The 22,925-nt window shown below is 43.6% G+C and overlaps 1 protein-coding gene and 1 long non-coding RNA gene across 2 annotated transcripts; one reads left to right on the top strand and one right to left on the bottom strand.

The window, feature by feature from the left end:
• Positions 1-7,793: 7,793 nt before the first annotated feature.
• Spase12 (Signal peptidase complex subunit Spase12) lies at positions 7,794-15,844 on the bottom strand. The gene is made up of 4 exons (XM_084598051.1): positions 15,674-15,844; positions 15,475-15,534; positions 14,823-14,909; positions 7,794-8,015 (listed from the first exon to the last, which is right to left on the bottom strand). Exons 1-4 carry the CDS (start codon positions 15,725-15,727, stop codon positions 7,908-7,910), a joined length of 309 nt encoding a protein of 102 aa, XP_084454177.1. The 5' UTR covers positions 15,728-15,844; the 3' UTR covers positions 7,794-7,907.
• A 253-nt stretch (positions 15,845-16,097) lies between these two features.
• LOC146196040 (uncharacterized) lies at positions 16,098-21,169 on the top strand. The gene is made up of 3 exons (XR_014706070.1): positions 16,098-16,214; positions 16,646-16,710; positions 17,548-21,169. It is a non-coding gene; the product is annotated as an uncharacterized LOC146196040 (long non-coding RNA).
• The last annotated feature ends 1,756 nt before the right edge of the window (positions 21,170-22,925 follow it).

Below are 22,925 nucleotides of genomic sequence, written 5' to 3'. Positions count from 1 at the left end.
GCGATACTGACGCAGCCAGGTGCTATGTTTCGAAATGAGCTTTATGTGCAGGGCCGCGTAGAGCGCAGATGAAAGCCGAGACAATATTTTGGCGAAACAAAGTGCTGCTTACATCTCACATAGGCGATGGATATCTCAGATTATTGAGAAAAGTTATTATATACAGATCGACGAGTTCCTCCCAGCATTGTTTAATATTTTATACGCTGAAAAAAGTGCTTAGAAGAATAACAAACGTAGCAGCTTCATCTACATACGTGAAAGTATTGAGTCGAAGAGCTTGCTTCTCGCAAGTTGTTTGGAAATATGGTATGTGGGGTTCAGCATCTCAAAGCGACTCTGGCTACGAGCGCCGCCGTATCAGAGAGCTCCGGATAGTTCAGACCACCTGGAGATATTTAACGTGCACTGACATCGCAAGAACACAGGCGCCCTCCCGGCCATGCCGAAAACGGCTGAGCAAAATCCCGTTATTGAGCCAGTGTTTATATGGTTAGACTGAAATGTTAAATGCTGCTTAACCGACGCATTATTTCTAATGTTCGTTCGTACTCGGAAAATTATTTCCAGTCAAGTTTTCACAAGCATAAACGATCGAGCATGTGAAAAAGAAAGTGGCGTATTGCTCACACCTTATTTAATAGAAATATGGAGATGACTGACTTCACAGAAAACCTTGTCTACGACCACCTAGACAACATCAAAGAATGGACAGAAAAAAAAAATTAAAGAGCACTGCAGAATCTGCATTGGAGTAATGCAAAAGCATGGATGCTGCTGTTGGTTGCTTCTAGTTGCTTAATTTGCTTCTTGGTTACCCATTTTAGTCTTTGGTACTTTCAAACTGCGCGTCAATCCCTTCCTATGGCCTTTTCGGCTCTACTTCCGATTGCGTGACGACACATTAATTCACTTTTTGTTTACCCCTTTTAGTCTTTGGTACTTTCAAATTGCGCGGCAATCCCTTCCTATGCCTTTTCGGCTCTACTTCCGGATGCATGACGTCACATTAATTCACTTGTTTATTCATTTTAGTCTTTGGTACTTTCAAATTGCGCGGCAATCTTCCTATGCCTTTTCGGCTCTACTTCCGGTTGCGTGACGTCACCCTAATTGATTTAATTATTTATTTTCTGAGACCTGTTTCCTCGTAGCCGGGTCACTTAGTGCGGATACCCCAAGCAGCAGGAGGTGAGGAGTCATAGGGCTGCCTAAGGGACAGATGATGCAAGATGGCCAGAGTTCAGAACTGGTTGGGAGCGCGCAGTGGCACTTCCCTATTACGCCGGCTAGGGCCCAGTGATGCCGGGTTACTTTCGGCACCATGGGGCAAGAGGAAGGGAGACAAGCGGAAGAGTCCATGGCCTGAGCACTACTGAAAGCAAGGTGCCGAGGTCGATTCTTGGGACCACGGAAGCAGTAAATAACCTAACTTATTTGGGGCCTTCAAACGGCAGAGACAGCCCTGTGCCAGCAAGACGCCATGGGTTCACCGCTCGTTTCACGAGCGTTTTATCATGCTTCTGTTCTTGTTCTATTGCCGTTGTCTTATTCTTGTCATGGCAAGTGCTGTAGAAATGAGGGAAGGAATAGCTCCCTGGGAAAGAATTTGGCTGGAAGACGAAATGAATGCGTCACGTCTGGAGAGAAGTTCGTTTGTTGCGAGCTTTATTCAGTTTTTGCATAGCTGAAAACTACAAAGTAATTTAAAAGTAATTGAATTACTCAGAAAATGTAATCGTAATGTAATTTGATTGCTCTTTGGGAGCAGTAATCAGTAATGTAATTTAATATTTCTGCTATTAACAGCACAGCAATTAGAAATGCCATTTAATTGCTTTTCAAAAGTAATTTTACCATGTATGCGCAAGACCAGCGACAGCTGCTCTAGCGGGCGGGCAGGATAGTGGCGGCACATGGGGCCATGTACAGAGGGCTCCCCTCAGGAAGAAAGGGACAAACGCAAATAATTATTTTTTTTTTCATTTTACTCCTTAGAGTGCTGAATGTAGGCTGCAACGTCAAGATTATCCTCCCCTGTTACTTGCAGCAAAATTGCGTAGTCGAGGGCTCTCTGCCATACACAAGTTTGAACAGAGTCGACCGGGTTGTCTCTGGAATGGCAGTGTTACAAGCGAAGAAGATGTAGGGCAGGGTATGGTGTCTCATGTTTTGTGTTCGGCGTCGACGTACATGGCGAGCATGTCCGCGATAGTTTTATGCAGACGCTCTGTTCGTCCGTTTGTCTGCGGGCAGTAGGCGGTCATTCTCTGGCGGGTTGTCAGGCTGTACTTCAAGATGGCTTGTGAACTCCACTGTAAATGGTGTTCCCCTGTCCATGATTAGCACTTCGGGGGTGCCGTATCGCAGGAGAATGCGCTCGACGAAAAACCTGGAGCTACTTCTCCTGCGGTATACATAAGACAGTGCTTTTGCTTCGGTGCAGTGGTTAAGATAACCCGCTTGTTACCCGTAGATGCAGTCTGAAAGGGGCCGACAAGATCCATTCGAATTTGCTTGAAACGGCTTGGTCGAGGGTGGTATGGGGTTTAGCAGTCCAGATGGTCTGATCAGAGCTAGGCGCCGTGTGTCGCTGACTCACGGCATATTTTCACGTAATGTGTAACATCGGCAAATAACTGCGGCCAATAATGCTTCTCTTGCACTCAACGTAAAGTGCGGGCCATCCAGAGATGTCCTGCAGTTGGCTCATTGTGGAAAGCCTGCAAAACTTCCTTTCGGAGTTCTTTAGGCACAAGGAGGTATGTGGTCCTGTTTGGTGCGAAGTTCTTTACGAGGACGTCGTTGTGCAACGCGAAGGAGGATAACTGACGCCTGAACATATAGGAGGAGAAGCGGTCGAGCCTTCTCCTGCTCCTCCACCAGATGTAACATGGTGTTGACAGTGCCGTGGGCACCAAGGAGCAGACAGGAGTAGTAGCCAAGGTATACTTCCGCCGTGTAGTAGCACCTAAATAGATTCTTTATTGAGCTGACTTGTGCCTTCAAAAGAACTAAGGGGAGCGTCGATAGCAGCAAATGTGCTCGCTATAGTCGTCGAATTACTAATGCCATGTAGAAGAACGGCTGATTGGGCGAGTTGGTGAACCATGACGAACAGTAATATAAGAGCACCATTCTGCGCCATTGTTGTCCTCTTCGTCTCGTTTCTGTTGCGCTCTTATATTACAAATGCCCGTCGCATCCGTCAAGGCTCAATTTAAGCACAGCGAAGAAGCACGCAGATAAAGTCGCGAACAGTTACTAGCATAACCTGCAGCATTGAGGATCCAGGTAGAACAAAAAGAAGATGGTCTACACAGTATTAAGGAGCACTGAACAAGGGTAAATGGGGTACACCTCAGTTCAAGCCAACGTTTCTACAAGTGTATTCGTAGTCCACTTGTCGAAACGTTGGCTCAACCTGCGAAGTCCACTTGTCGAAACGTTAGCTCGACCTACGAACTGAGGCGTCCCCCTTTACCCTTGTTCAGTGCTCCTTCATACCGTGCAACATTGAAGAAATACGCGCGGGTGGCTGGAACCCTTCGAGATACATTTCGACGTATCTTGCATGACGAAGAAAATGATAAAGTTGCGTCTCGCGGCGAGCATGAACATTACAGAATCTATCCGTGCACTACAATCGCAGTGATAAGGCCGTATGCCAGCGGCTGTAGAAAAATAAGAAATAAAGATTTGAATGGTCCGTGGCAATATCAACTCCAAGTGAACAGCACAAAATGCGGCAAAAAAGTAAACAGCGCAATTTAGCACTTAGTTTCTCCATTGGGCAAGGTCACGAAGAGTGGTCCCGCGAAATCAATGCCTCGAAAGGGCTCGTGCAAACAAGCCGGTGACTTAGCCGGGGTAGATGCGGCAAGAGTGCTGCCTGATTTGTTCGTGAAACATTTGCATAAGAAACAGCTTAGGATCACTCGCCTCACTAACATTCGCAATGAGTTCAATGAGTTCAATGGCAATGAGTTCTAATCTTCAACAGCTCCGAAAAGTGATGAGGTGTTGGAAGAATGGCTGGGTGTTTGCGCTCTTCTACAGGTTCAGGAAAGCTGTCCACCAACTCGAAGGATGCCTTCGCTGTCCAAGAAAGAGTTGCGGGTTTGATAAAACAATATCTCTTTGCTGTGGCTCTGAGGAATCGCTGTATCATACGTTTGCAGTCAATCACCGGGCTGAGTATGCGCGACAGCAGCAGTATGAACCATAAGCGTTTTACAGCTGACGCATTCTTTAGCATCGTTGAGTTTTGGGTGAGTCGGTTGTACATAACGGGGATACACAAAGGCTCCTTTGTGCGTCCCCTTTCTTGTCCCCGTTTGTTCTAAAGCACAAGTTTCCATAAGAATTCTTTACGGTTGAGAGATCATGCGTTGGTTTAAAACTACAGGTCTGCCAGTCATTGAAGCCACTCTGACTCATGCCACCATGCATGCGGGGCTACAAGATCTTTTCAATGGACATAAGTTAAGATCGAGGTTTGCAAGATTGCCCGGTCATGAATATTTCCATTGCGACGGGATAATTGATTAGAATCTGTTTCTCCATTGCAGATAAAAGACTTCCATTACGCGCCTCACCTCGTATATATGTCAGTAAGATTTTGGAGTCCGTCCATATGTGGTATAGTCAACTTCGATAACTCTGATAGCTGCTGCAGACATGGTTAAGGAGCTTGAACCTTTCATTGCTCCCAGCTAGAAGCTCTAAGCGAGGCAATACCATTCTCTTAATAGGGGCAAGACTGGACTTTGTGAGAAGCAGCAGACATGCTTCTCTGGGACTGGTCGCCATGCCTGCACCATATGTGAGCAAAAAATGTTGGGAGGGGGGTCGGCTGCTCCAAGACCTCAGGTGCTGGGAACCTAGGGGCTATACTTCCTTTGCAGCGGATACTCGATTGCCACCGGTGCTTCTGTACCTGATGTGCATGCCTCCATTGCACTTGGCGCTGCTTCGGAGGCGTACGGCAGTTTTGCGACGTGCATCTCTTCCTCTTTTTTTGTTTTTCTTCTCAGTCCGCAAGAGCGGTGATGGCTCATGTAGACCCACTTGGCCCACCCACGCATTTTCTTTTCCTTCCTCCTACATAGTCGCAACATAAACTGGGCTTTTTATGTTTATGGGCGAGATGCTAGTCTAATCGTCTCTGTATATAATGTATGACCAAAAAGAATAGCCCCCCCCCCCCTCCCCATATTAACTCAGCAAAACAATGCTTATTCATTGAGACACAACAAGCATAACCAATGTGAAATCGCATTCCTGCGGCACGATGTTCCGTTCACTGAGCTGAACAGCCCGGATCTTTTTTTACTCAGCATCCCTCGCAGATGCCCCTTCGTACGTGGCACCGGATAAAACACTGACGCTGCGCAGGTGCAGCCTAAGATTTCGCCGATGAATCTCGATCTTTTCTTCGCCGGTGTCATCTCGAATTCTCACAAGCCGCACGAGTGCATCCGATCCTTACTTCAGCAAAGCGTAAAATATGGGAGCCGACATACCAAATCACAACGACGTAAAAGGGGAGCGGAAGTGTCACGCAGCCGTCATCGCAGCTACTGGGGCTCAAGTGGATACGTTGCGAAAGGAGACGTTGAGAGCATATACCGACTCGGGACGTAAGCGGTCGCCGAAGCCGTTGCAACCAGACATGCGTGAATTGCTTTGTTTTTTCCGCAATGTTCTCAGGTTGCATTTCTTCAGGAGCCTTTCCACCATTGCAGTCATCACCACTCGATTGCGCCGTGGCTTGACGCTGCATCCACTTGACCCATCGCCCAATTTTCTGCCGCTTCCTGCTACGCTTTCCTTTCCTTAGAATCTACCATCCGTTACTCTCACCCCTACTGGTAACCACCATTTGTTGCCCTTAGCGACCATCTGTTGACCGCTGCAGTACAACAGGGCTAAGAGCGGCGTCCCCGCGTTTCACAGTGACAAGGACCAACTTCTCAGTTACCACGACCTTACCCTATTTTAAAAAATTCTCGTCTACAGTACCTTGCCCCACATAAAATTTTTTTGGAAAGCGACCAGGTTTTGTGGCGCCAACTTCGAACGGCCACGGTCACGACCCCTTTCCTTATTTCCGTTACGACTCATGGTGAAACCTCTCCCCCACTGGCATTTGTGTCCAGTTGTGATGTATGGATGCGAGAGTTGGACTGTGAAAAAGGCTGACCGCCGAAGAATTGACGCGTTTGAATTGTGGTGCTGGCGAAGACTCTTGAGAGTTCCTTGGACTGCCAGATCAAATCAGTCAATATTGTCGATCATAAACCCTGACTGCTCATTGGAGGGTCAAATTCTAAAGTTAAAGCTCAGCTACTTTGGTCATCTGATGAGAAGAGAGGAGTCGCTGGAGAAAGATTTGATGTTGGGAAAGGTTGAGGGTCGCCGGAGAAGGGGTAGGCAGCGAACGCGATGGTTAGATGGCATCCTCGAGGCACTGCAGATGAAGTTATCTGATGTTAGGAAGATAGTGAGAGACCGGAAAGCGTGGCGTGACATGGTCAATAGGGTCACGAAGAGTCGGACACGACTGAACGACTGAACTGAACTGAACAAGAGTTCACTTTAGTCTAATCTTTTTGGACTGCCCTAATAAACCCAAGCCCCTATGGCAAGAATCACAACATCAGGAGCGATAGGAGGCTGCTCTGCGCCGCTCGCAGCCGGAGATATTGCTTCGGATTGGGCTGGGCCAGAGGGGTCGCCAAAGCACAAACGTGCCCGGCCATCTAGAGCCGCTATTCCACACTTGATTCTGCCAGGAATCAATGAAGTTGTTACCTACCTACCTACCTATGTGTCCTGCCATAGTATGAACGAGCACTGAACAAGGGTAGAGGGGGAACCTCAATTCGTAATCCCAGTCAACATTTCGACAAATGTACTTGTCTTCATTTGGCCATGGTCATTTCTGCCATCCTATGGTCCCTGCATTACAACTTTCCAATGACCTCCACATCATGTACAATGCCATCAATGTACAATTCTTTTCATTCTCTGACCTCCTGGTGCCTAACGACTGCATCAGCTGCACTACCCATTGGCTGCCATCAAAGCATTGCTTTCATGCAAGGTCTATACAGCAGCATTACCACGCATACTGACTTACAGCGCTTCCAGTTTCACGCAAAACAAAGATCAAATTAAACGAAGCACGCGTCTGCTATGAAATGCTGTTGCCAGTGAACGTCACTAGAACCTGCGATGACTGACCGCAAGTTCAGACACACAAAATATCCTGTAACTTTAAAAAATTCACAAGGACTGAATATTTACCATAACAGGAGTGCAGTAAGAATGGAATGGCAAGTGCTATTCGCAAACAGTTCCAAATGTATTGACATCCTAGAAACCACGGCATATGCGGCAAAAAAAAAAAAAGGGTCGTGCCTGCTTTTCCTTTTATTGCTTAAGTAGGCAAAATTTCAGCAAATTTTAAAATTCCAGTGCAAAAAATTGCACATGCATTAAAATGAAGATGAAGAAAACCAGCTGACCTTTACGTGGAAAAATAAGCATACTTTTTTGTTTTTGCAACCTGAAATTGATCAGACATGCATATCTGATCCCCTGTGAAAGCACTATGGGATTGCATTTGTCTGTTGAGGACTTCGAGCAAGTCAGGCCAAATTCTACAACTTAATGGCATCTTGCAGCATCACGGCCATGTTCATATCATAGGTTTAGCTTCCACATGATTGCTGAATATTACATTCTTGAAATAAAGAACGAGTTCAGGCCAACTAGTGTGCCTAAAAAAAATTTTCATACACTTTTATTATAAGAAATAAACAATTTTACCCCAGCTCCATTACATTACACCATGAAAAAGAAAAAAATCAATTTACAGTAGAAACGTCCATGCAAGGGGCTCATTTCTTCTTCTTGCTAGACTTGCTAGATGAGGAGCCAGCTTCATCTCGTGCCTTCTGCCATGGAAGCGGGTGCTTGCGATACAACGGCCAAGGGGGCAGTGTGAGCTGCAAGAGGGCAACCCACAAATCTTGAAATAAAAGCACATCTAACAATGTGTTACACAGGGCAAATGATAGCCCAACCCCTTGTTCTGCGTCCTAGAGTGATGAAAAAGAAAACAGCTGTAGTAGGCCTGAGGCCACATTGAATAAACTTCTATCTCATTTAGCGAGACATCATAGAGTAACTGCAGCATTAGACAAAAGCAACGAGTGGCCAGTCACAAAAATCCCGAGATAGCGGGTCCCATCATTGCCAAAAGCCATTGCAGCATGCACCGGCTAATGAATGGCTGTGACATGCAGCCAATGGTGAGGCGTGGTTACCAGACAGCTAATGATCCGGTCACTTTCCATAGATGCTTGAAAGCTGCCACTTCGACACCGACCAATGCTAAAGGAGTAGATGCATCCAAAATGAAAAATGGAAGCTAATGAAATGTGGACTGAGCTGTATTTCCAGCACATTTTTGCTGCACTTGAATTGTTTTTTCCCCCATCTGTTTGGTTCTTTTTACACATTTGCAAAAAAAAAAAAATGAAAACAGTACCTGCAATTTACATAATCTGCTGTGATGCCCCATTTCACAAAAGCAAGACCTACTGAAGCTTCACTCTAAAGTTAAAAAAAATTAACATTTCCAGTGTAGACGCCACAGAATAAAAGTTCAGCTAATTTTTTAACTAGATTGTCCGCACTTGTAGCATAGTTCACACCGAATATATTGAATAAATGCATATCCAGTGTAGAGGCCACAAAAATGAAGTTCAGCTAACTTTTTTTTTTTTTTACTAGATTGTCCGCACTTGTAGCATAGTTCACACCGAATATATTGAGTAATGCCGGCCTGCATGCTACATTGGATGTTAACGAAAAAGGAGATCCTACATAGTTCATAAAGCTCTAAATATTAACCTGTGAACATGAATATAGCCTGCACATTGCATTTAGCCATGCACTACATCTACAAGCACTACATCTTAACGCTGTTTCTGTCTTGCAAGCACATGACCACACCAGCACTCAATGTCATGCACTACACTCAAAGAACAAGTGACAGTGTCTGTCCTAAGCAAGAGTGATGACAAACTGAGGTTCGTCTTCAAAAGCAACTTACTGCATTTCAATGAAAAAGACGCTATTTTAGTGAAAAATAACATTCACGGGCTAGAAAAGGCCATTAAATAAAATAATGATAGCACGACTAACAGCCTATTTTGTGCGAGAACTACTGCGCGCTGACAGTTTTTTTGGGGCACAAATCCCAGACACAGCTCTGACAGGAAACTCTGCTACCGAAACTAATTTTAGTAGCCACTTTAGAGATACTTACATATTATGGTGCCATCAGAAAGCAGCTAATAAAACTGTTCTGATAGAGATTTTTTCCCCCTTCTTTTACTTCTCAATTTATCTCCGATTTGTGTTACCGATACTTGTTAACGTAAGTGTTTAACAGGTTTCGTTGCCTGGTGACTGCGCACAGTTTATCTTAAAGACCATGGGTGTCATGGAAATGCACAAAACGCTCAAATTTTAGCACAACTCAGAATGCCATTTTTTGAAACATGGACCCCACTGGAAGTTCGCCACCAGTAATATTAAAAAGCTCTGATCCCAGAGGGTATCCCACACTGCCATTCGATTCGGAACACCGATCACAATATCTATTTCAGTGCAGACATCATGAGCACGAACTCAGTGCTGGAAAATTTTTAACTGCAATTTTCTCAGCTGTGAATGTGTTTTTGGCCCTTGACCACATGTTGATATGCGCAGAAAGAGCCGCAGAATTTTTACTGGCATCAAAAACTGGATGGAACTGCCAGCAGTGTCTCTAAGTATGCTGAAATTTAAAAATTTCACACCAGTAACTCCTTGTGTACACCCAACGGACTTGCCTACTGCAAAGTCATTACTCATACTACGGAAACATCTATGATGAGCTGCTGCGGGAACTCGAAATTTATGCCAATTATTCTCTATACAGAACCTTGATTTTGGTAGAATGTAAATATCCGACAAACTTAATCAGTAATTTATGTGTCTAGGCTTACTTTATATCAATGCTCAAGGTACTTTTATCAAAACAGCATATGCCAAAACAAAGTTCTACATGCAACACAACAATACCTTACACAGCATAGTAAGCGATTTTCAAGCATATTTTCATTTGAGAAATGTTTCTCAAGATTCTGCAAAAGTATGTTCAAAACTGACACCGTACTAGTAGTTCACAAATTATTTATCGGATTTAAAAGTCTCCACATAATTTACAGCATGGTACAAACCATAACAGTATGAGACAGGTCAAAATGGAATGACAGAAAATCTGATGCACATCCTCACATTATTCTGTGCAGTTAAGTTGGAAAGGACTCTGTCGGCCATTAACCCCTTGCCAGAAATAGAGTCCTCCATGTACTATCTGTAAAATATGTCTCCAAGACATGTGAGCCACAAAGCTCAGACCTGAAGGATTAAGAACAAAGTTTAGAAGGTGAAAGCTGGAAAACACATGTGCTATAGCATGTAGTAGTGAAATAAGTTAATTCGAACATAGATTTGCAAGTGGTTCTTGATGTGTATGCATATGCCACATATATTGTAGACTATGTAAGCAAGTTGAATCAGGGCATTTTCAACTTGAGCAAAGCTATCAAAGAACTCATCAAGTCTTCTCCTGAAGCTGAAATGACATACATCACTAGGTGTAAAAATGCCAAATGAAGTTGAAATATCTCCCAAGAAGCTGCTTGGTACTCTTGCGCTTTGATACGAGTGAAACAAGTCGTGAGGTGATTCATGTCAATACAACATGGCCTGAAGAATGCGCTCGTTCATGTAAAACCAAAGCAGAAATGGAATCGGAAAAGTTGCCACACAATAGCAATAACATTTGGTGAAAGATAGCATTGGAAAAATATAAAGACCATTCTACTGAACTTGAAAGCACATTTGCAGAGCTTCGGACTGAATTCTATAAGACAAAGGCGAAATGTCACTTGAAAGTTACTATACTTTGTAGTCGTGGTTACCCTGCAAGTGATACCTGTAACTAAAAAGCGAACATGTCCTCTTGTATTTTCCATTCCGCAAAGAAGTAGACATCTGAGATCGGAACAAGTTCGAAAAAAATCTTTAATGAGAACCTTGACCAGATTTTTTAAGTCAAGTGAAAACTCACAGAAGGGAGTAGCAATGAATGCTGTCGGCATGTGATGCCATAATTCAAGCCAATGATGCAGCTTTGCTTGCACACGAAGGTGAGAAGATTACTCAAGCTGTGGAAACCAGTGATGAACCTAGTACATCAACCACGTGAATATTACTGGAAAGCAATGATGATGCATATTTACTAGGGGATCCTGATCAGCCTGAAGCAAGGGTTATAAATCCTAAATGTCCAGCTATACAGAGAAGAGACGATGTTATGTCAACGCCTGAATATTATTCCTAGATGCGCAAGGCAAATGTTGGAGAACATGAGCGAGAAATTGTGCAGAACCTTACCACAGCGAATTTAGAACCGTCATGCATTTTCATCCCAGGAGCTGCTGGCTGTGGTAAGACGTTCGTTCTAAGACTTGTTATGGACGTGTGCAACCGTTATTGCAATACAAGTAGGACATCCGATGCAACTGATCGTTCTATAAATTCTTATATCGCTTGTGCTACAACCGGCAAAGCAGCCGTAGGTTTGGGTAACGTAACTGTTCACTCTGCATTTAAGCTGACTACGGCACACAAGAATCACGATAGAGGTCTGTCAAACAATGACCTCAACACATTTCGAACACAGCTCAGAAATGTGCGATGCATTATCATAGATGAAATACACATGCTGCCACCTGGCATGCTTCATCTAGTTGACAGGAGCTTGAAAGAAGTATGCCCTGATCGCATGAACGAACCATTCGGAGGGCTTGACATAATTCTTTGTGGAGATATGCAACAGCTTCCCCTGTGAGAGTGGCAGAAGTGTTTAAAAGACCAAAGTCTGAAGGTTGTGTCTAGAACACTGCAGTCATGCCGTGGCATTCATTGTCGTACTACAATCTAAACAGAAGTGGTTAGACAAAGTGCAGTCATCTTCTTAACCATCTTGACCAAAACTGGAGATGGGAAATCGTCAAATGAAGAAAAAGCAGTACTTGATGCTCGCTTTGTAACTACTTAAGAAGTCGCAATTCGCTGCCTAAATGTTGTTAGACTTTACTATGCCAACAAGGATGCTCATAATTTCAGCATGATAGTAGTATGAGCTGCTGATGGACCAATCAAATGCAAAGCAAATGATGTTGCCCTTGAGTGTCGTACCTGTGAAGAGAGATTCAGCCATTGCTAAAATACCAATGTTATGTAAAGCTGGAACTGGAAATCTTGCTTCTAGCTTAAAGCATGCACAGGGAAGCCAAGCCATACATGATTACATGAAATCTGAACGCTACCGATGGGCTAGTCAATGGGACGGTTGGAATTGAAGATGTCAAGGGCCATGCGATTCGTGTGTGGCTTGAATGTCCATTGGTCATTGGAGTTTGTACAAGAGTGAAAACGAAACATCTGCGTTGTGGTTCTCCCGAGATATCACCACAGTGATTGCCAACTGAATTGCACAGAGTATTATTTGCCTATGCCGAAGCACTGAAACGTATAACTGTGAAACGGAGCCAGTTTCCACTTGTCCAAGCCAGTGCTATAACTGTACACAAGTCACACGGGGGAACAATGATGAAGTTGTTTTTGACTAAGGTAAGAATCTTCCCCAAAAGTTTGTGTATGTTGCATTAAGCCATGTTACATCACTTCAAGGCTTACACCTAACAAACAGAACAAGTTCAACTTCTGCCATATTCGTGAAAATCAGGACTGAGCATTGGCTGACGAATTTCGAAGGCTGGAACATAACTTAAAAACAGTTTAATCACTGTCGTACAAAGCTGCAAGAAAGAACAAACAACATTGCTTTGATCAATCATAGATTATTGGCCTTGCATTATGAAGGTGCAGATACTGTGCTTAACGAAGATTGGAATGAAGCCTCACTATCCAAATGCTATATCTGGCTTTGATTTTGTGCTTCGCAACGGCAGTGCCCAGCCATGCAGCCATGTCACTTGCTAATTACCATCTGCCAGAGGCATTCTTGTGACTTTTCACCCGCAGTGCTGACAACAATGATGGCATATCAACTGAACAAAGGGACGTTAACAGTGTTGCTTTAAAAGGTAAGTATTGCTCTTCGGATCAGAGAAGTTTCAACTGCACTGGGCTTTTTATTTGTTTTTCTTGCCTGAAATGATAAATGATATTTGCAAAGGAACAAGTAACTATGCCTGGATGAAGACATTGGCTTTTTAATCTTGACCACTCCAAGCAAGCTTGCTCTCCTCCACCACTCTCTGCAGAACACGTGCTCCGTGACAGGTAAAATGTTCAGAAAAGACGCTGCAAGCTGTGCAATGAACAAAAAAAAAAATATCCAGGCCCAAGCTACTGTTTCTCGTAAATGCAAAGTACATTTGTGTCTCAACACTTTCCGGCACTGATTCCATGACTGGTAAAAATAGTGCATCATTAGGACGCAGACAAAGGACACCCCAGGGATTAATTACATGAGTGGCATAAACACAGGTCACAGAAATTAGTGAGCACTGGTGCGTGCAGTTGTAAACAAACCTGCCAATATTTTTTTTCTTCAAGTTAAAGAGGCATTACACCACATTGCATATATTCTGGAAATTCTTTATGGTTTTCGACTGCCATGGCAAAGTCTTTTCAGCATTTAGTTTTTTAGAAAACATATTTCAAACCTTCGTTCTATTTCATCTACTGGCTTTAGGCATTACAAATTTTTTATACCCCATTTTTTTTTTACCTTCATTTCATATATGTTGTCATAAAAAGATTATACAAAAATGTTTACTAAAAACATACTGCACCACCTATCAGAATTGCCTGATTGTCTGCAGTCCCACTGGAATCACGTCAAGGAAAGGAACTTGAGGAAAGGCATTCAAAATTTCCACAACCACACAATTTAGCACAGTTTGTACATTCTGAAATTGTTTTATTGTGGGTGTTTACTTCCCTACTGAACCATTCCTAACTTCTTTTTTTTTTTCTTTTATAAAATTTAAGATTTCATAGTTCAAAAAAAATTATTTGTAGAAAGTCAACCACTTATTCAGCTGAATATGGACATATGTTGCACCAGATAGTGGAACAGCTTCATTTATAAAATATTTCTAATCCATTCTAGGTGCATAATTTTTTAGCTTTGATAGCCATCAATGACTGAACAGAAGTGCCGCTCGTGGCTATCGAGGTTCAACTTTAGCTTCTGCTTCAGTAGCAGCAGCGAAGATATTCAGACATTCCTTTTGAGAATTGTCTCTCACGCCCCTCTGTGGTGGTCTCGGCATTATTTCTTTCTGGATTACCATATCAGCTATAATTATATTAGGCCAGGCCTGGAATTTCGGCTTGTGCCCATCTTTGGCCTCTATTATCTTAAACATATCCGCTCGCATATAGTAAGGAGCCACACTTTGTGAAAGACTACATACCAATGATATAAAACATTGTTTTAACCAAGCTGTGCCAACGTGCGTATGTGGCCTAGGGGCTTAACACCTAAACCTTAACAACCTAAATGTTTTGATGCTCCAAGCACTTACCTTAGACTAGCACACTGAAGTGGAGATTTAGAGCCGTAAGGTAAGCTAGTGAGCTATGATGCCCCGCATGAGAGCGAACCACATACCTGGCAGTTCACACTGGTACCAGGACTCAAGCACACCACTTACCAGGCATGAAATGATGAATCCAACTCCAAGGCTGATGACAGTCAATGAAAACTGCTGCACAATGTAACCCCAAACGAGCCCCGCTGCCTGGAAACAAAAATGGAAAGCTACTTTAGGTGGTACCACCATGGCAAAAACCTTTCTTATGTACGCATTGAGCAACTTCCCTGGCTTTATTTCTCATTGCACTCATTCAAAAATGGCCTACCTGGTTGACACACTAATGGCAAGTACATAACGCAGCTGGCCAACAGATGCACACTTAAGTAGCTCATTCAATCCTATGTCCGTAACTTTCTAGAGCAAAAACGTTATTTACATTTTAGCACAAATACTACGAGCAGCATTACAGCACTTCACAGGCTCTAACAGCAGCAATACACTCAACTTTCTATTTCTATACTATGCTTCCATGCAGTCGCAAAACCGAATAGTTCTGTACCAGACCTAGCTGTCGTGAAAGTGCAGAGGAAAATGGAAACATAGCGAGCATCGAGCTAAACACACCTGTACTACATCGACCTTCAGAGCTGCTCATTCGGCTGCTGCTGTTCAACAAAACAGAAAGGCCACGTCTGCGTCCAGATTTTAGACACGCTCATCCGGCGAAAGTAAAACCATCAATGCGCTAACTGCGCAAAATTCAACTTACCGCAAAGACAACTATAATAACTTGAAATATCTTTTCTGCCACCTTCTGCCCCTCGAAATCCTGAGACAAAAAAAAAAAAAAGAAAGGAAAAACAAGCGAACATTACAACACGGCAGTGACCGGCGGCAAGCAACATCACAACCAAGCCGGCTCGCAAGTAGGAATGAGAGTCGCATATGCAGGCGGCATGCAAGCGTACCATGTACGTGGGAATGCTGTTGAGGAACGGTGTTAAGAGCGGTATGTCTACCATGCTTGCAGTGAGTGTATTACTGGTAACAGTAACTTATTCACAGCACAGCACTTGTAACCGAAAGGCACACGTAGACTCGTTGGCCTCTTGCTGACCTGAACTTGCAGAGAGCCGGCTCCGTGAACTGCGCATGCGCGCCCAGGACCAAAGTGGAAAGGAGGATATGTTGCTCTTCTGGACGGATATGACGTCAAATAGCTTTTAGTGCTTGTTTTTTTCTAGAAGTAAGCCTCAAACCCAGATGCTCACTGAGTCGCCCAAAGTATGGCCTTCCTCCATGACTGGCGCGCTTTTCAGACAACAGCATTTGCGCTTTGCGAGCCCTAGGTACCCTAGGTTGTCTTTCATGCGTCGGTCTGCTGCAGTTGGCGGGCCATCATCCCGGTAAATGCAAACTCGGTGATATGCGAATTCAGTTCGTGAATTATATCCTTAAATTCAAGGGCGCAGCCTTCGGTGCAGTCCTATTTGCAGCCTTCTGACTGCGGTGAGTCGTACATACATGCCCGCGAACTCTAAGTAAAGCATTTGTAGTCTTTCTGCCATCGCCTTCCTTGCAGCTTCTTGTAACGAGTTTTTGCACGGCAGCGCAAGCATGCGTTAGCCTCAATTATTGACGCGGCGTAATCGCGCGACGGTCTCCGGGCGAAGGCGTGAGGAGACTGCGTAATGGCGTCCACGATCTCGTTTCATTGCGCTTGGAACAGCTTCCATACCTGCTGCCGTGCACCGATCAATCGTCGGTTGCTGTTGTCTTCCGGATGCACTAGAGTATTGGGACATATGAGGCGACTAAAAGATAACGTAAAACTGTTTCTGAGTTCGCTTATATTTGTTTGGGCAGTATAAGGCATTTTTGCGTGCGCCAGCGTGAACTCGCTGGTTTATAATCAGGAGGTTTTATTGCCTTCCTCGCAGCTTCAACCGATGGAGCGGCTCAGCCCATAGAAAATGTCGGGCTTCTTTCGGAAAACTGTTGGAAGGTAAGTGGCACTCATCTGTACAGACCATACGTGGTAGTGCTGCAATACATGAGTATATCTGCGGACTGATAAAGGGGGGTTGCTGGCCAGCTGATAGATGGTTTAAACGTGAGTTGGCCCTGTGCGGAATGAGCCTCGAAGTGCAACAAGCCTACTGCACAGCATGAAATGGCTACAAAAGTATGGTTATATACATGACCGAATTCCTGTGCTTATTTGCTCAGACCTTCCACTGTCAAGTACTCACTTATTTCGGTGTATGCAGCAATGAGGGTAACCTCAATACTCCTCAGCTAGCATAGGTTCATGCCTGTGACAATATCTCTCTTTTTACTGCCGAAATAACTGCATTGGTGGAACTCACTGAGCTTGTTTATATAGATTTAACACTTTGGATGCATGTTGCTACCACAGAGTTCCCAAATATATATATCTTTTGCCTGCTCCAACATAAATAGTTGGCAGTGCTTGGCTTCAAGCTGCTGCCAAGGCCATTGACAGCTTATTTGAAAACAGAGCAATAAATAATCTGAGCTAGCATGTTTTGTGGGAGAGAGGCACTCTTGATTACAATTCCATGCAAGCCGCAGCATATTCCGCACTTACTGCACACATGATTTACCTTAGTCTCTTTGTTGCTATTTCAGTGTTTTGCAAGTGTGCTAAATATTTGTATTTGTGCTAGCATTGACTGCTAGTCTCGTTACTGCCTTTTTCCTTCTGCGGCAGGCACTCTCACTTGCTTTATTCAAATCAAATTCTACTGTGAGTGAGTTTGCTGAATTTATGCAAACTAAATGTATTTGCAGTATTACTCTCATTTATTTACATTTGCAGAGGCAACGAATTCTTGGTGCCGACGAACGAGTTCCCTCCGCCAGTTCGATTACACCGCCACCTCAGTAGTGCAGTGAGCTGCGACTGGCGTGACCAAATGGATACTCTCACTGCTTCCACAGGTTTAGAGCGTGCTCCCAGTTAAGTTTAAAACACCTTGCTTGCAATGTATTTAATCTTGTGTAATATTGTCACCCTTGAATTTGCTGATATGCTATTATTTGAAAATCATTCTGGGTGGTTTGGAACACATGATTTGCAGTGGGGGGAGGTGGGAAGCACAAATGTGTGACTGCAATTTTTTGCCAGTCTAGCTTCTAGCCTTGCGAATTAAAGTAACAGATTAATACCTGAACAGGCCTGACATTTATTGGAGAGATGTCATATAGAAGACAACTTGATCCCTTGTGGAGGTAACACAGCTGTGGTTCTCCGAGAAAAAGTTATCCGTGTGTGATGGTGTCTAAAACATGGCATTGTCTTAGGTAGCTTGGCATGGAATCAGCCACTTGTACTCTCTTGACAGCATCTATTGTACTATGTGCTAGGTGACATGCCTTCAGGGATGAGGGTAGATGGAGAATACCTCAGTAATCTGCAATTTGCTGATGACATTGCCCTGAAGCAGTCACAGCAGCAGCTGAAGCAGTCAGGATGACGAGCAGTAATGTGAGCAGGTTGTACGTCATGCTGGTCATGGAGGAAGTAAAAAAGCCTTAGAAGCAATGCAAAGGGGTAAAGCGGCTGGTATGGATAGGCAACTGCAGATCTTTGAAGAGTGGTAGGGAGATTGTGCTAGAAAAACTGCTTGCTTTGAGTGTGTAGTGCCTCACGACCTCAAGTGTATTGAAATCTTGGAAGGATCCTAACAGTACCATAATCTATAAGAAAGGGGCTGTCAAGCACTTGCAAACTTAAACTGATCGGGTTATTGTCCATTGCCTACAAGATAATAGAATTGGGAAAATCTTGGACTTTCTATCAGCTGAAGGAGCAGCTGGCTTTCGTAAGGGCTGCCATGTTTTTTAATGTGTCTGCCCTGCCGCTGTTGTGTGCTGGATTGTAGCCTACATCCACATCGGATAGGAGGCTGTGCAAACAAACTGCTCTTTACAGAAGGGACATAATTTGAACTGCCCATATCATACAATGCAGCAGCAGTAGTGAAAAGTGCTCCACAAGAAGTGACTTATTTTAGAATAGTTGCTTTATTGCGGTAGCGTAAAAGGCGTCACCCTTGAGAAAAATCACAACCATGCCTTTGGCAGGTGACATGGCCATGCACTGATTGGTTGTCTGGTTCTGCGATGTCATGAGGCCACATGATATGGCCGAACTGGCTGGAGCTCATATTGTGGAAAAGCGAAAAAGAGACAAAGGATCGAGAAAAGAGAGGACGACGCTATCTGGAGCTGCTAACTCAGGCAGCTCCTTTGAGGTGAGAGGTTGAGGTGGAATAGAACCATCCGAGACCCTTGGATCTAGTATCAGACATGCTACTCCATGTTCATACAGCTTTGTTAAAACAGAGCTTTATACCCATGTTGGGTGGTCTTAGGCACAATGTGGTAGATTATGGTTGTATGCTGATGATTGTGTGTGAGATAATACCGGCACAAATTAAGGGATTAGGGCTTATAACCTTTCAGGACTGCTTTAAGCCAATCGTTCATATATGAATGATCGTTCTCACACACTGGCAGACGTAAATTTATGTATTTGGAACATGTAGCCCCATTTAGGCAGATAGTATGACAAAAGTAATTATAGTAATTAGTTCACAGGAATGGAAAAGGCACAGAATCTGTCACTTGTTTCTGTGGGCACCTGAACTGTGCCGTAAGGGAAGGGAGGAGGGAGTCAAAGTGGAAAGACAGAAATGGGTGCCGTAGTGGAGGTCTATGGAGTAATTTTGACCACCTAGGGATCTTTAACGCGCGCTGACATCACAAAGCACACGGGTGCCACTTCGTTTGCATCGAAAGCAGCCGCCAGCGATCGGGTTTGGACATGGGTACTCCGGCACAGTAATCTAGCATCTTAACCACTGCACTACCGCAGTGGGGCTATTGTGACAACCATAGTTTCTGTTTGTGTGCAGCTTGTTTATTTTTTTTATTTATATTTTTTTTTGTTTTTTTCTGGCACAGTGTGACATTTAAAAAATTATTTGAAATAAAGAGGTCTTTGGCGCCATTCACACGATTCTGCTGCTTCTACTATAGTTTTCTGTTTATGAGAGTAGTAGCGAAGTCTCTTGAAGACAATTTTACTAGCTCTCAGTTCAGCTCAGATGATGAATCAGTCAAATGTCAGCCTCGGACTTCAGGTAGTGGCCAAGAAAAGCTTAGTTTCAATCTCTGATCACACTTGGTCAGTTACACATGCTCATTTTGTGTTCCCACTGTTCTGTTTCCATTCGCTGGGTTTCAGCAGTAATGAAAGCTTGGTACTACTTGATATGGCTTCTCCAGAACTTCAAGTGTGGAACTTCTTCAAGCAAATTCAGTGGAGTTTGAACACCAAGCTTCTATTGCAGATTTTGAAATTTAATGGCAAAATCTCCCACCTTCTGGAAAACATGTCACCAAATAATTCAGTCATAAATCCTGAAAGGTTTGGAAATGCCAATACTATAAACTGTAAAATCAGTGGAACAAGGCCGAGCATAAAAATGGGTGTTTTCAGCAACTTAGCTATATTTCTGAGAGAACAGCACACCTTCAAAATGAACTTCAGAACCTAAACTAGTAATAAAAGAGGCAGTGTAGCATATTTTTAGTATTCTGAATTATTTTTCTTGCTGTCTTATTTTGATATTCATGCCCCCTTTTCTTTCACTTTTTGGATTTTTTTCTGCAAATTTCGGAGAAAAAGTTTTTTATGCTATGTATAAAGCCAAAACAAAAACATGGGCATTTATTTAATTGAGCATCTAAATACTTGCATTTTAGTATTATCTAATAGCAAGATTGTGTAAATATTTCATTTAATAAACAAATTACATGGTGCTGAAGGAGTTGAGGCAAAAAAAAAAGCTTCATTTGCAAGCTGTAGTTCAAGAAATGACCATTTTTCTGCCTTTTGTATATCCTCAAGATTTTATTACAATTTCTTGATTTTATATTCATGTTTGACAATACTTTGTGAATATTTTACCCAGTGCTGAGAATTTATCTTATGTATTATGCTTATATTCATAATATTCACGTGTCTAGAGGGCATTTAAATAGCTGTATTTTAACTGGGTCATGTGCGTCATGTACAGAAAGTGTGATCAGAAATTGTCATCAAGAAACGTCCTTCATACTGGAACTTGCGTGTGAAGAGCTCTGGCAGGTGCGTGCTCTGTTGCCGCGTTGCAGAGAGGAGGAAAGGAGGCATCCTGGCTGTGCAAACCGCTGCAGAGAGGTGACAAAGAGGGTAATGGCAACCCCATGCATACGCGGGCCACTTATGCGCTTATTCACAGGACCTCGGAGGATGGGCGTGTGGTATTCGATCTGTCATTTGACGTGCGTAACTATAAGGCTGCATTCCCTGCACCGTACTTATTAGTCACATATTCTAATTCTGGTGCCGGGTTGTGTTCGCCTTAGCGATCTTAGAGCTCTTAAACACTTCCTACTCTTTGTAGGTTGCAGCAAAGTTCTTTAAAGACTTCATTTATAAAATAGCAAGGTGCATGTATGCGATCAAGGATCTTTGAGGGAAGCTGCAGATGGGAGCTGTTGACGCTACCATGCTATACTCTTAAAGACAGATCTCAAGTGTCTCCTAAATTTTTATAACAAAACGAACATCCGCACAGTGTTTGCTGGAGATGCTTACAACCCTGCTGTCCTGTCCGAAGACAGGGGTACATGCATTACTGCCCGCCATATGCAAGGCCAGCCACAATTAAACATTCGTTACCAGAGTAACATGATTGCCTGGCTTTTTTGTGTGTTCACTTCCTTAGCATACTGTAGCATAGTCATAGTAGTGTGCACCTTTCCAATAAGTGGTCACGGGGTGTCACCATATTACCTGCTGGACTGCTTTGTGCATTTGGTGCTAGCACAGTGGAAGCAGAGCCGGTTTGCAGCAGTCCAGAGAGGAGGAGCGAACAATATGGTGGCACCGAGTAACTTATTGGAAAGGTGTATATAGATTGCTTGTTCCTGCAAGATGCGAGTTAAACTGCTCTCATACGAACAGTTTCGATCCTCATTGAACTGGATCTACATTTAACTCATTGTAGATTGAGGTTGTCACACGGCAACTGTCAAGTGCAGTTGAGCTCGAGCCTGCTTGACTCAAGGTTGCTTCCTCAATCGCTCTCGAGATTTCAAGCACACTCAAAAGCGGTCATTGACACCCTCGTCATCAACGAGCTCTAAAACTTGAAAAATGAATAAATGCAATAGAACTGCACATAATAACACATAAATGTATTAAAAGGCATGATAGAACATTCGTAGAATGGCTAATTTTATAATATTGACACCGTAGTCTACTGCCAGTGGAAGCTAAGGTGGCGTTCTCTTCGACTGCGTCAGTGTGGAAACTGTGGAGTGGAAGAGAAACTGCACTGTAGCACTTGACCGCTGGGAAGATAGGTTAGATGACCTGAGGCGCCAAAAGCGGAATGCTGCTGTGTACACTGAAATCGTGCAATCATTACCCCAATCTTAAATTTCCTTTTGAGACTCATTGCGACTGACAGCAGACGACGGACCACGTAGGAAATTTCTCAATGCTGACTGAAAACGCTCGTGTAGCACCGGATGCTTCAATCCTTCTTGAAAGCCTGAATGCAGATTGAGTTCAATGAGGATCGGAAGTGTTTGTGTGACAGAGGGATTAGTGTAGCGCTGCTAAAGCTTTGTGTTAGCTGGTGTGCACAAGTTGGGTGGCCAAGCTGTGTTAAATGGTCTTACAATGCATATTTAGAAAACAAAACAGGGCAGCCCGAACGGTTTATTCAACTTCTCAGATTATTTGGCATTACACACATTGTCTTGAAAGCAGTCCACAATATGGCCAGCACAACTTATGTCCTTGCTTATTTCAGATTGTTCATTTAAGAGAGCTAACATATTCAAGGGCTACTGACCAGGCTGACATTTTAACCAAGCCCGATAAGGAGTTGGACATGGTCTCTGCGAAATACTGCAGCGATGCACACACTGGAAAGCAACAAAATGCAAACCAAAGCTCTCATGGTCCTTTTAAAGCAGCCAAACCTTCTCATCCTTTGCGCTGGCCATCGAACTTTGTCGATGAGGTACCCTCAGATACTGCATCCATTGGTTTCTCTCTGACTGATGGGCGAGGGGTGTCACTTGGTCTGCTGATGTCACGCACTTTTTTGTCTTGCATTTCGTTTTCACTCA

This window comes from Amblyomma maculatum, chromosome 3, assembly GCF_055883805.1.
Source record: "Amblyomma maculatum isolate TAMU_Amacu chromosome 3, ASM5588380v1, whole genome shotgun sequence".
Lineage (NCBI taxonomy): Eukaryota > Metazoa > Arthropoda > Arachnida > Ixodida > Ixodidae > Amblyomma > Amblyomma maculatum.
This window is presented reverse-complemented; position numbering and strand designations above follow the sequence as displayed.

What these genes read in the sequence shown, in the direction of transcription:
- Spase12 (XM_084598051.1), bottom strand. Translation starts at nt 15,727, where the DNA reads ATGGTAGACATACCGCTCTTAACACCGTTCCTCAACAGCATTCCCACG. An exon ending in ACAGCATTCCCACGTACATG is followed by an intron (nt 15,535 to 15,673) that starts GTACGCTTGCAT and finishes TTTTTGTCTCAG; the next exon opens with GATTTCGAGGGGCAGAAGGT. An exon ending in TTATTATAGTTGTCTTTGCG is followed by an intron (nt 14,910 to 15,474) that starts GTAAGTTGAATT and finishes TTTTGTTTCCAG; the next exon opens with GCAGCGGGGCTCGTTTGGGG.